This window comes from Temnothorax nylanderi, unplaced genomic scaffold (assembly GCF_030848795.1).
Source record: "Temnothorax nylanderi isolate EJ_2023f unplaced genomic scaffold, tnyl_v1.0 TNYL_tig0062_pilon, whole genome shotgun sequence".
Lineage (NCBI taxonomy): Eukaryota > Metazoa > Arthropoda > Insecta > Hymenoptera > Formicidae > Temnothorax > Temnothorax nylanderi.
The window spans coordinates 218075-232571 of NW_027249124.1; the positions used below are offsets into that span (position 1 = coordinate 218075).

Below are 14497 nucleotides of genomic sequence, written 5' to 3' on the forward strand. Positions count from 1 at the left end.
GAGATCTAGGTCGGTGATGTTAATTTAGCCCGTTCGCTCTCGAGTTTTCGAATTACTCTCCGCAAAACTCCATCCGTCTGTTCATCCATACCATCCATCTGCCCACCCATCCAAGTATTCGTCTATTCATCTATCCATCCATTCAGTCATCCGTTATCCATTGATCCATTCATTTATCTATCTATCCATCTATTCATCCGCCCATCCATTCTGCGCCTCAGATCGTTTTAGAAGCGAGACATATGTTCTCTGATCCTACACAAAGCACCTTTAAACTGCTTACCTCGGATTTCACTTTTGCTCGCTCCAAATATCTTCCCTCTTCTGCCTTTTCTTTTTTGTTTTTATTTTACTTTCTCACATTGCTACTTGTCGTTTCTGTGTATCTAATATACATATATATATATATATATATATATATATATATATATATAATTGCAGAAAAGTTGGTCAGTTATTTATAAATCCAAGCAATTTAAATAAAGGCAATATTTTATTAAAGTTTTTTGCATTTCCTATTATTTATCTTTTTTTAAATCGATTCCATTTTAACAGATATATTTCTTTAAAAATAAAATCTTTATTAAAATTATGATTGGAAATCTGATGCTTTAACTTGTACAATCATTATCAATTTGCATAGCGTAATTTTCTCATATAAAGTGTTTATTTTTGTTTATATATCGCGACTCATATTTTTTAATTGTTTGTAAAGTTATTTGATTAACTTTACTTATATTTATCTTTCTGATTTTTCAGTAATATTTTGATTTCTAAAATTAAACCAAATATAAAATTCAACCAAAGCTATTTTTATGATCGCAATGTGCTATTAATAATAATAATAATAATAAAATACATAAGTTGTAATTATTATTTTATTATCAAATTGGTAATTATTTGATCTCAAATGTTTATCCAAATTATCGATTAAATTTGGAGTGTGTGAAAACTTTAGATTGCCCTGCTTAGTCTCCGTTCTCCGTTCTAACTTCTTTTCTCAGCTAATCCCGACACTCTTAATTCTTTGCAGTCCTATATCACGTTAAAAATATTACCGTATCTCCAAGCTGCTACAATATTCCGCAACGAAGGATACTTTTAACAACTTGGAAGTAACACAAACATGTATCTAATCATTTGGACTAACAAATATCTAAATACACGAACATTAATAAATTATTCAAATAATTAATTAGTTATTTATTAACGCTCAAATTTATATATCAGATTTACATTGGCGGCCAATGCATATATCTACGAAGGATTTACACGCAATAGTAAAAGCATTGTATTACGAAAATTTTATCTACTTTCGATCACAATGATCGACATTCGTGATTCGGGTTGCAAAGAGTTAAAGCTTCCATCGTTTTTCACGTGTCTCAGGTCTCCTATCGAGGATCAGTCTCTTGAGTTATTGTAGAAATAACGCGAGCCACTGCTCTGTTACCACCCTCTCCGATTACGTCCTCTTGCCACGTCCTGGCACGCAGTACTATGTTCTTTTATGCGATTCTACACAGGCGCCAGATATGGATCGTCGTCGAGTGTTCCTGCTGCGCCAGGAACCGACAACTACAGCGGTGCCGGTGGGCCCCAAAGGGGTTACACAGGATCCACCACGTCGAGCACCAACAATTATCATCCTTATCGCCGCTAGAAGGAATAAGACAGAGTCCCGGTCTCGGCTTTGGTTCCGAGATCACCTTCTTCCCCTCTTTGTTGCTAACGTATACACATTCGTGCATATGCATACTTACTACTGAAATAGTTTGTAATAGAATACACCCGCCCTATTTTACTTTAAGTCTGCATTGGAGAAAAACTCGTCAAGAAAAAGGGATCGGCGTATGGTACTTCGTGGGACGAGCGAGGGAGAAACAAGTGCGAACAATCGAAGAAGGCGCAACGTTACTTGCCGCAAATTTACTCGACGTCGGCTTGTATAGGTGTATTCAACGGAGAAGAGGGAGAAGATTTGCGGAAATCGCGACGAAAAACCCAGTTCGAGGATACATCCGTTACGGCGGATCGAGCGGTGTCAAGTAGATTTAAGGTTTAGCACGACACTTCATTGATTGGTGCCACTCGCGAGGTCGTACGTCGAGATACTTTTATGTACGTGTAGCGAAGTGCCGATTGAAGTTTAAAATTGATTTTAGACCACTTGACTTTTCGACCTGAATACATCTCGCGCGCACCTAAAACGCGAATTGTTCGAGCTTTTGAACGAAGTCGAGAGAATGCACGGCTTTTACAATTGAGATTAAACATTATAATTGCTATTGATTGATTTCTAAGAGTTTTATATATTGGATAATTATAAAAAAATTATATACATAATATAATGTAATGATATGGATAGTGACGATAACTTTTCTACAAAAAGTTCAGTTTTTCCCCAGTAGAATAACATTTAAGTCTAAACATTTGCAATACATCTATTGATAAATAGACTCGTGAGAACTTATCAATGATCTGTCATTAATACATATATATTTTTGGCAGGTTTAAACGTGCAAAACTCTTACAGCGATTGACTTGTGTTTATCATTTCTCTTTTTCACTATTTCGAAACGCGCGCACGTTTGCATGCCCTGCGTGTCCGGATTTTAAGCGACAGACAGCGAGCCTCGGCACCTAGATTTTGGAAGATGCAGATAAAGAACAAGCCAAACAGCTTGTGTGATTGTGAATATATATATTAACGTCGATGCACGTTCACGGATTGGTTTACACGCAAGTTAGAATTGTACCGCGGACTATAGCGTAAGAAATAGTAAAGTAACGCATCCTTATCCTTGCGTCCCCTTTATCGAGAAGTGTCGTAAAACAATGGAGGAAACAGTCAATCGGACGGATAACGAACCATCGACGGTCGTGTTGCAAGAATACACGACGGCTGTACCGTGGAAGACGATATCTTTTTTTCTTTTATTTTTATTTACGTGCCGTACAGCTCGAGAGATCGACTCGAGGGCTCTCCATTAATTAGGTTTATTCTCAACGGCAGCGTTCATCCTACCGTGTTAAGTCTCTTCCGAGTTCTCTTTCATTTTCGTTTGCGGGCGATTAGATTGTCGCTTTCTCCTCCACCCTCTCCTATTTTCGTGTTTTTCCTTCCAATTATTAATTGTCGCGCGCGCGACGACAGCGTTAGAATATGGAAACCTAATACTTTCTTTTTTTCGATTTCTGCCGTAGGGAGTTTATTTGCTAGACATCCTATTCATTTTACTGACTGGATGACGTGAGGCTTGTGGACTTGAGGTAAAAGAAAAAAGTTAAAAGCGCGCGTCAAGTTTAACGCACTGCGAGCACACAGATGTGACTCCCGATCATTCGACACGATCCTCTCGATATCTTTTTTTCCCTTTTCTTCTTTTCGCGGTTAGTCTCGCTTTCAAAGTCTCAGAGCATCCGAGGAAATACACTTTTTTTCCGATTCTCACAATCAGTTAGATTAAAAAATTATATTTACGTAGGGCAATTAACACTGTCGTCCGCGACGTTATTAACGAGAATGCAATAATGCATTGATTTGCGTAATATCGATATTGCCAAATTATTTATTTGTTTAGAATCGATTGTTTTCAAGAGGCAGAGCGTATTCGTATACAGAAACCCGGAGAAATGAATTAATCTGTGCATTTCAATTTGAAAAATATATTGCATTTGTCTTATACAGCTCTCTCGTCGTTATTTCAAGGCCCCATTTGCAAAGGCCCGTTATAACGAATGGAGCGAGCGCGCGAATTACCCTGCAGCAAAAAAATTGCGTAAGGTCAAAACGCCAAATGTATTTACTGCAAATTGCGATAGTGGTCTAAGGGATAAGAGTAGTGTTTTAGACACGGAGATACATTTATACGCATGTACACCTGTAAAATGTACTCGACTGTAAAATAGGGGATGAGGAATATAGGGCCCCGACCGCGTGTCCTACGAGACACGCGCGTCGACTTATATTTTGTGATGCACCTGCGTCCCGGTACACGCACCTCCGCGATGAATTTCGAAAAGAGATCCTGAAGATTTTTGTGACAACGAAGGAAGACACGCATTAGGATGTACAGTCGTGTAACGCGTCTAATGATAATATTAACTAAAGAGTTATAGAATAATACCCGTCGCGATACGACTGCTGTTGATGGCACCATCTCCATTTCTCTACTATTCGCCACTCTAATACCATATTATTGTTTATAGTATTTTGTTACATACTGTCGAACCAAGAAGCTAGCAACAGATGCATTCTTTTATAGCATAGAGTAATTGATATTCCATACGGATTAATAAACGTTCACATTTTAATAGAAACGCTTTGGAGTTGTCAATTATTTACGAATCACCCTATATATCACTTTGTCTTGCTCGACGTTCTACCTTGATCCTTTTTCCCTTCAGCTCGGTTTCTTGTTTGTAATTTGGGAGTGAAAGCTGCGTTCTTTCGTGAAAATTTGAACTTATTTATCAAGACAAGTTATACCAAGTAATACCATGCGACTCTCTGCGGGTCGCGATGGTGAGACTCCCCAGGTATATGCCCGCCTAGCTCTCGTCATCCGATGAGATCTCGGTGGGAGCGTCGATCGGGGCGATGAATATTGTTGTCGAATTTGTTTATATACTTAAGTCGGCGCGGTCGAGCGCTCGCGAGAAAACGCGGTTAATTAGTGTGGTGCCATCTTTGGTAGGGATTCAATCAATCAATGGCGCTACAATCAAAGTCGAACCTCGGCCGTCTCATAATTTTTTAGATTTCGAAATACGATTTTGTTTCCTGAGAATAGGTTGTCAGCCTTGAAGGTCGGTTTCCTCTCCAAATACCATCATTCTGCGCCACGATTGCCACACAATACAACTTATTAATAAGTATGTATAATTTTAAAAACCTACGTTATTCTACATATATCATATAATTTATATAATGTTTGCAACAATAACATATACGATGATATACAGAATACAACGATTTATTACATCAAGACGAGATATGTACATTGTTGTAAAATCGTACTTTCAGAAAGCAGCTTCGGAAGTCCATGATTTTTTTTATAATCCATGCGGTAAGTATTTACTCATCTATATTTCATATTATCGCATTGTTAATAATTGTTTTAATTTTGTGAGAGAATTGAAAATTATAGACAAAATGCAGAAAAAGTATTTTTACACTTAATTATTTCTCGATAGCTTTTTAATCATGTAGTTCTCATCAACGTTATAAAATTATGTAAGCTAAATGTGATAGAGAAGAAATGATTTGCTTTTCGCTTAAAAATGTATTATGACGTATTTGATTTTGTGTAATCAAAAGTTTCATATATATATATATATATACATATATATAACTTTTAATTTATATAATTCTGCGAAATACAAGATGAAATTACGCGCGTACAATGTTATCGTTCGTAGTTAGATCTAAATTTGTAAGTTTCAGATATGTAGATTGTCTCTCTCTCTCTCGAGAACCGTGCGATCATCGCTATGGATTTTACATTACATTCCTTATTCGAGATCTAGTTTAATAAACTGTTATCACATCGAAAGCCCTGCAAAATTTACTCTCACACTTACTCTATGCGTTATTAATATTCCGAAGAGTCTCTACATTCGATTGTTACTTTGATTTTACAATTGTATCGCTTTTTCGATGGCTTCTGTGTACTAACTGTACTTTTGTTTCTACGAATTACGGAGGCGCTTCTCTATAAAAGAATCGCGGAAGTAAAACGGAAACGTGATAGTCCGCCTGAATTAAGATTAGCTTAGGACGGCTTGGTTTCGTACGTATAATTGTTCAAATACTCCATTTTAAGTATTTCTCTTTTTGCACATATTATTTGTATATAATTCAGATATCTTCTTCACCGTTGTCGCGTCATGTAAATGATATTTAACCCAGCGACGATATAACGGGTCTATAGACTTTTTTAAAGTGAGTGACTCTAAAGTGAAGCTACTGTATGTAATTATAATCTTCAATCAACTTGTCTAGAATACGATAGGATAAGATTATACAATCTTCCTGGTCCAAAAATTTGTGAATAATTTATTATAAATTTTATTTTCTTTCGAATTTTTAAATTACGTGATTTTTTACACAATAACACCGACAGATTAATTTTATTTACGACGAGTCTTACTTTGAGTTAAGTTCGAACGTTAAATTTTGACTAAAAAGTTTGCGAGTATTGATGTAAAAACTCTCGTCGAGGGAATTATATGCCTGATGTTTTATAAAGAAAAATTCTTGTTCTCTCGAAATGATCTATGACAGCTATGATAGCTTTGCCATAAAATTATATATTCGTTATTCGGGTTATTCCTAAGAATTTGGCGTAAACATTACGTATCATTGGTACAAAAGGCATTTATACAACATCGTATATACTTTTTTCTTTTTCTTTCTCATAAATTCTTCGTTAATGGCATTCGCCAAGTTCGTTGAACTCTCCTCATTACATTGCAAGTAAGCTTTTAACGAGAACAGCTATTATATCGTAAATTACAATATCCATTTGTTACATTTTCATATATCATATGTGTGTGTAAAATTAACGTGTGAGCACTTGGCACTTGTAAATATTCACGTGATGGAGCATTTGTGACATCGTTGTCCTTTCGATTTCTTACCGTCGTCTCCCTGCTCCATCTGTTTGCGAATGGAATCTGCAAAATGGGTAAAAGCAACTAGAATCTCTTTGTTGGAAAATGTATTCAATATGAAATTTAATCTTAGACATATCACGCGTATTATTATTATCTCTATAAACGCCAGTGGCGCTGTAGTCCATTGTTATCCTCGTGAATAAGGGATATTTTTATTGTGCACGGCAAGAAGTTTGTTGAGATAACAATCAAATAATAATAATAATCATAATAATAATAATAATGAAATGAATTTATACCAGCAACTGCCTTCTTGTCCACCGCTGATAAAGCTTCACAGAGCTCTTTTATCAATGGTATGTCAGGATTCAATCCGGAGGCCCAGATCATTAACATTCGAAATCCGTGCTCCTTGTAACTCGAGGGACCTACAATTGAGGCTTTATCGTCCTTTTCATAAAGCTGCTCTAGACGCACTATAGAAATATCGAGGTACAAATTCTACACGTATATGTATATAATCCGTAATTAATTTTGTGTTAGTCACTTTATCATACTTCCCAGGTAGCAGGATGACGTTTAAAGACGTCTTATTGACTTTAGAGTCATCATTAAAAGGTTATTAATACGTCATTTGAAGTCACTCTGCTACCTGGGTTGTGATATAATGTATGATGTATGTTTATTATTATTTTCCGAATTACTATTTTGCGAGTAACGTATATTTACTTTTGTATCTCGATGGATTGGTATAAATCTAAGTTTTCAAATGATTATGTTTTTTCATCTTTAACTGATTGTGAGTTAAAAAATTTTTAAATGTGAATTTTAATTAATACCTTAAAACTAATGATGTAAAAATTGTAAAATATGCATCAATATGTATGAAAATCGCAGAGATGTATGATAAATAATTGTCATATCGATCGATATGTCTCAAGAAATAACGACTCATAATACCGATTTACCCGTATACTGATGCTCGATAGCTCTGATCTGCTCGGGGGTGAAAGCCCAATGAAAGGCCAACTTTTTCCAGTCTCCAGGTGCCAGTTGCTTGTAGGCCAATTTCCATAAAACGGATCGAACTTGCTCCGTGAGACGGCCGTTGTTGCTGGAGATGCTGCCACCGCGCGATCCTTCCCTCCACCATCTTCGCGCCGGAGTCAGCTCTCGGACCTCTTTGTCAGAATTCGAGATTTCCTGAATTTCAGTTTTTTGTTTTTATTATCTGACTTTAATTTAATGTGTGTAGAACAAATAGAGCACGTGGTGACTGACAATAAAACGCGTATTTAAGTATTTTGTTTGATTGTTATTTTAATTTAAACTCGCATCAAATTCATGCTTTTTATTGGAACAATACCTGGAGCAATATAACATTTTCGTGTGAGTGAATATATAATAATTCAATAGAAAAATAAAGAGCGCCACAAGCAAACTAAACAAATTTAAATTGAAGATTGAAAATTTTCGCGATTAAAATATGTGAGATACTACGTCATATTGCGTATTTTTTTTTAACATTATCGAAATTCCAAGGTTTGTAAAAGTAGCTTACGGCGTCTAGGCCGGAAGGTGAAAGGACAGGCGATCGACGTTAAACGAAATTCTTATAACTACGGCGGATGTGTGCCTACCGGGGTCGGATAATCCAATCTGGCGGTCTTAATGATCATGTCGACGATGGCCGTGAAACTGCCCCTCGCTGCGATGTAAAGTGGCGTCCGGCCGCTCTGCAAACATCAGGATAAACTTCGGGTTAACTTTATTATCGAGTTCGCGACGGTTGCCGTCAGTCTGGCACCCATATCGCGTTAACCGCAGCGCGACTGGATCAGGGGAATAAGGCGTTCGGAGCTTTCTGCAAATAGCGCAAGTCAATTTCCCGTGGCACGTGTCACATTGTCGACGGAATCAACCTCCTCTCTCTCTCTCCCCCATCTCGTCTCGTGCTGTGCACGCGCGACAGACTTTTCGTCCGATGTGTTAATTAAGAGTGGGATGTTATATTATTGGAGCTGTGTGTCGTGAGATTAAATCTTTTATAGCACTCTTATCCTTTTGCAGCGCTTCTGCATGCAAAGCAAAAAGTTGTAAGGAACAAAATATTGAGGAAACTTAAGTCGTTAAAGTTCTTTTTGTTATTTTGCATTATTGTTAATAATTAATGCTTTAATAAACGACGAACGAATTCTCATCATGTTTCTAGTTCTTTATTTTGCTAGTATAAGTACTTTCATTAATTTTATCAACATTTTTATACACATACTTACTGCTATTTTATTTCTATTTTTATTACTATTGTCAAGATTATTGTAGCTATTTGTTCATGTGGAATAATAATTGTTAATAAACGATAACGTTATTGAATTACTTGATCGAATTTAAAGCATTACAACGTAGGAGGTCACTATTAAAGCAGATCTGTTAATTAAGGGACATTATCAAAGAATGCAATAATATACAAAGAGTATTTAAGAGTTATTTTTTAGCTTATAACAATATTTCAGCGCTTCTTTTGATTTACGGAGATTTAATTAGATTCCCTTTTTAATTAGTTGTTATGTCTTTGGAACCTTCTTAGCGCATCATAAGAATTACGACTTAACTTGTCAAGCGGATTTAGTGATTAGTTTATAAGTAAAGTTTAATTGATTATTGAATAATTTGTGCTCGATTATAATTCTACCGTAGATCAAGCTCTAAATTCATGGCATAGCAATTTATTCAATAAAACGAGACAATGTCCACAAATGATTTAGTCAAGCGTCGATAATATGGGGTTGGAATATAAACGGATTTAGTTAATTATATCGTCAAAGGATATAACACGATAATATCCAATTCTCTTAATTATACGGTACAATACTTGGACGGTATTTACCTGTTCTTTCTGCTCGATATTCGCGCCTGCTGCAAGAAGTAATTCGCAGATATCCGTATGTCCCATCTCGGCCGCGATATGTATGGACGATTGGAGCCTCTGAAGCAAATCGATAGGAAACAGAAAAATTAAACAATTCTATTACAAGTTTTCCGATATTGATACCGCGAGTGTGACTGTAAAAATTCCATTTTTAGTCTGGAGATTTAGCAAGCGTAATATTGCTTGCGTAGACTAGAGTGAAATAAGTTTATGCAACCTTATTCCTCATGGCATTAATAATACAATGATTATTAGGAGTTAAATTAATTAACATTATAATAATATAATATAATATAATGAAAAGGAATTAAATACACAAAATGTAGTCCGTGTTTTACATACCGAATTCAAACAATTGAGATCGACGCCTTTGTTAATTAATATCTCTACCGTTTCTACTTCGTTGTTTTGGCAGGCCAGATGCAAAGGTGTATTACCGTTCTGCAACAGATAACGGAGAAAATTCATACGATCCGTTCGTACGTTTTTTTTCGCGGTGGAATTAAATTCTCTCGCGTCCCTTTTTCTTTTTGCTAATTTAATATTGTTCATCGCATCACGATTGCGTGCCTGCGATCGAACGTCGAGATATTTCTGTGCGCAATAATGCATCGACAATATATTGCTGGCCATCGTTATACATGCAACCAGTCTCGGGACGGATTATATTTGGAAATAACGAGATATATCTGTACCTTACACTGCTTGTTAAGATCGGCCCCGTGCTGAATCATGGAGTCGAGTATTCCTTTACATCCCTGGCTTGCGGCGACATGAAGGGGAGTAAAACCCTCCTGGAGATAGTTGATACAGATTAATCATACGAAATAACGATCCGTGATATGGAATACGCGATACAAGATAATGATACGTTGTTATATACAATGATGCTTCGTTTCTACGAATTATGCCGATTCATCCAATTAAATATGAAGAAGCTATCGCTGAGTAAAAACATAAATTTGTTATAGAAGTTATTCTAATTTTTTTTCAGTTATTAAAAAAAATTAATATCTATTAATATTTTATAATTGCTGAAAATACAGATTTATACGTGTAATTCTGTTTATCTAGTCATTCCTTTTTTACCTGTCGTTTAACTCTTTGTTGTACAAATTTTTCTGTTAAACATACTTTGCTGAATTTTAGTATATGAGGATTTTTAGGGTTGCACAAATCTCTAATTGCAAATCTGAAATCGAGATTTAATTAATGGCTGATTCAATGAATAGAAATAGGTGTCTTCAAATAGGGACACTATACATATGCAACAAAGGGTCAAATGTTCGCTCAGCTATTCAATTTACCGCGTCGATTAGCTCGGTATTCGCTCCAGCCTTTAATAATAATTGCGCGATCCCTGTGTGCCTCGTTCTGGTAGCTACGTGAAGTGGGGTATTGCCATCGTTATCCTGGGCGTCTACATTCGCTCCTAATCCTATAAGGGCCTCAACCGCGTCCAAGTGTTCCTCAGCGCAAGCACAGTGCAACGCCGTTTGTCCTTTCTGGAAATAAATCCAGATTTATGTAATATTAGAAGTTCAATCAGTGCTTGAACGACTTCGAATTGTAATTATAAAAAAATATCGCGACTATCATAATTTTCCCATATTTACGATATAGGTCACTCTCATGACCTAGCACTGACACATATGCATTAATCATTTTCAAAACCAAAAGAGCTTTCTAAAAATTACTTAAAGCTTTTATTCGAACAATAATATTTGTGTAAGAGAAAATACAATACCCTCGAATAACACGATTAATTGGTTCCGTCTTATTGAAAATCGCATGTTATTCGAGACTTGGAAGTCATACAATTTTAGAGATCACGTTTCGTGCTGTTACGTATGGAAAACCGTGTGCAATTCAAGACTCTAGATCGACAATAAAATTGGGAATTTGGTTTCAAAGGATTATCTAAAAAAAACTTTTAAAAAGTAGAGTTGTTACAATTTTTTTACCGCGTTTTTCGAGACGCCGTGCAATTCCAAGTACTGCGTTATTCGAGGGTCACCTGTATTTTTATATAACATATTCTTCATACTTTTTGCAGTTGGTGATGGAAAAACATGTTATTCCATGTTTTTCTTGTTTTACAGAACGTTTATTTCAACGAATAAAAACAGTGTAGATTTTTTATTTTTTTTGTAAATATCCATGAGCCATATTGATTATTATTACAGTGTACAAACTTTGGACAGGATATTAAAAACAGCTGTTTGAAACTTCTGAATGTAATAGTTTTAGTTCTAAGAATGTTTCGTTTTTCTTTGTCAGATATTATCCATTACACTCGTTACACTTATGATCTAACATTATGCAACATCGGAAATGAACTCGACACAAATTCACGTCGCCAGAGTTATCTACAACGATGCCTATCAATCTTATTTATAGAGAAAGGGAGTAAAGGAACTCTTTTATTTAAAGAAACTTTTGGCGGGAGTTTTTGCCTGTAGCGATGCTACCGGCATTACAATGCTTATAATGGAGTTGCTGAATATCTTATCATTGAAACATCTTTTAAATTCGTATATCGAATCCATTTCCGATATTTTCTGTTACTACATATAACAGATTATCAAATATATCAATATTGCAAATTATGATTATTTAATATTGAATAAATGTTACATTCGAATATATTTCAATCTGACCAATTTGATAATAAAATTATTAAAAGTGATAAAGGAATCCCTATTTAATATATATCACGAAATTATAGAAATTTGACGATTATCAATTGGATTATTAGAAAATATTGATATATAATTATCTTTATCCACAATTATCTTTATCCAATAGATATCTATGAGATATTTCCCTTTTTTTAATAAAGTAGATATTTTCAAGGAGATGAAAACTTAATAGATATCACGAGATTATAGAAATTCGATTTGATATTAATTGCATTATTAGAAAATGTTGAGAAGATAAATGCGATTATTTTTATCCATTATTATTTCAATAGGTCTTACAGCTTTTCTTAGTCGGCATCAAATAGATATTTCTGAGGGGCTGGAAGTAACTTAAAATATCACGAAATTATCAAGATTTGACGATTATCAATTATATTATTATTAGAAAATATTGATACGCGATTATATTCATTCATAATTATCCCAATAAATTCTATGGCTTTTCTTAACTGGCATCAAATCGATATTTTCAAAGGGGCGAAAAAGCGACCGATTGCCCAAGAATGATTAACCGACGCGGCAAGCCGCGCGGAATGTAAAGACGGAGGTGGAACGCCCGTGCACCGTGCCTATCTCAGGGAAATTAGAATTCCGCGTGCGAGGAGAATCGAGAAGGGATACACGAGTAAATTGAATGAGAAGGCACAAGAGAATCCGGGATACGGGGAAGTGAGAGTCTGTTTACAAAGGCTCCCGTAAAATGTACTCAAGCCGACGGTTGGTCGAGTTTCACATTGCAGTTCGCGGGGACCATCCTCGGGGGATTGCGCGCTTGCCTCTCGATAAGGACACCAACACTATGGCAGTCGACAACAACCGGGGGCAGAGAGAGACCCACTTTCCCAGGATTTAAAACAAGAGAGGAAGAGAGGGAGATAATGCTCGCTCACGCTCTGACCTACCTGGCGAGCGTGTGTACATATATATCTATCGACTACACACGCGGAAATCCGAGCGGTTCCTCTTGCCGCCGCGGCGTTAAACGGACGGTCGATTGTTCCTGTCGATAAATTATAAATATCCCCTTTTGTGTCTTCATTCGCCCAGCGATCGATACCGCACTGCTCCATGGCCGAGTCACTGTGCTATTATTCTCGTACAATTTTTGACGCGTTTTCGCTGTTTCTCGGACATGCGAGATATTTAATTTTGTCATCACTCTCGTAAAATGCGACGGAGAGAAGGAGAAATTTATTATTATTACATTCCCGTGTGCGAGCGAGAGAGTTTAATATATCGCGACAGATAATTTATAATATAGCAAGCAAATAATAATATAATATAGCTTGATATAATTTATTAAGTCTGCTATACAGGGTGCCCAGGACCTCACCGACAAACTTTGAGGAATGATAGGTCACACAGAGGGGATCATTTTTTGTTAAGGAACATATGATCGCTGACGCGTCCTTAAGGAGCTATGCATCCGAATAGTCAGATCTCCGGTAAAATGTTTTGAACAAATAACATTTATTTTTTCTTGCATGTTCTGACAATTTACAATAATAGCTGTTCAAATTGCCTGCCCTGTACCTCATTACATTGTTGACACCTTCGCAGCATTGATTGTCCAACTCTGTCGAGTATGGCAGGGTTGTTTCGGATCAATGCTGCGAAGGTGTCAACAATGTAATGAGGTATAGGGCAGGCAATTTGAACAGCTATTATTGTAAATTGTCAGAACATGCAAGAAAAAATAAATGTTATTTGTTCAAAACATTTTACCGGAGATCTGACTATTCGGATGCATAGCTCCTTAAGGACGCGTCAGCGACCATATGTTCCTTAACAAAAAATGATCCCCTCTGTGTGACCTATCATTCCTCAAAGTTTGTCGGAGAGGTCCTGGGACACCCTGTATAATTCGGCTTCGATCGTCAATCTTTATTACGCACATGGTTGCTTGGCTGCAATATTCGAGCGAAATATTTCGAAAGAATTTCATCTTCTCCTCCGTTTTACGTTTATCGAGCTACGTTTTTACGTATTCCTTATATAACACACATCCCCGATGTTCAAAAGGCCAGGGCTCAACAGGACTCTTAAGCATGTCCCAAACGTGCTCGTAGGGATGCTAACAAGTGTATATACGGTATTCTCTGGGTATCGGCAAGCAGCTTGAGATGTCCCAGGGATTGCCCGCGTCACGCGTCAAAACTGATCCTGGATTGTAGACAGATGTTTATCGTCGCTGCGGCACATGAATAAAAGCTATAGGAGACCCGCTATTTCCATCTACCGGAAA

At 36.4% G+C, this 14497-nt stretch overlaps 2 protein-coding genes across 7 annotated transcripts in view; one reads left to right on the forward strand and one right to left on the reverse strand.

Annotated features, from left to right (window-relative positions):
- Positions 1–14497, forward strand: part of Hrb27c (Heterogeneous nuclear ribonucleoprotein at 27C) — a 96067-nt gene that overhangs the window by 33490 nt on the left and 48080 nt on the right. Inside the window, exon 8 of one of the 3 annotated variants that reach the window (XM_071707907.1) lies at positions 1527–4323. The exons of 1 other annotated variant lie outside the window; for it this stretch is intronic. In XM_071707907.1, the coding sequence (XP_071564008.1) occupies positions 1527–1663 (137 nt within the window). In that variant the 3' untranslated portion in view covers positions 1664–4323. Of the gene's footprint in view, positions 1–1526; positions 4324–14497 lie in introns of those variants that run through there. One more of the 3 variants, XM_071707909.1, reaches the window with a different exon arrangement.
- The window catches only part of LOC139773471 (uncharacterized), a 32390-nt gene continuing 22856 nt past the window's right edge, over positions 4964–14497 (reverse strand). For 2 of the 4 annotated variants that reach the window (XM_071707902.1, XM_071707903.1), the window contains exons 7-14: positions 10858–11055; positions 10246–10344; positions 9893–9991; positions 9509–9607; positions 8262–8357; positions 7590–7824; positions 6921–7097; positions 4964–6681 (exon numbers count right to left, since the gene is read on the reverse strand). In XM_071707902.1, coding sequence (XP_071564003.1) covers positions 6599–6681; positions 6921–7097; positions 7590–7824; positions 8262–8357; positions 9509–9607; positions 9893–9991; positions 10246–10344; positions 10858–11055 — 1086 coding nt within the window. In that variant the 3' untranslated portion in view covers positions 4964–6598. The remainder of the gene's footprint in view (positions 6682–6920; positions 7098–7589; positions 7825–8261; positions 8358–9508; positions 9608–9892; positions 9992–10245; positions 10345–10857; positions 11056–14497) is intronic. The other 2 variants (XM_071707905.1, XM_071707904.1) reach the window with 2 other exon arrangements.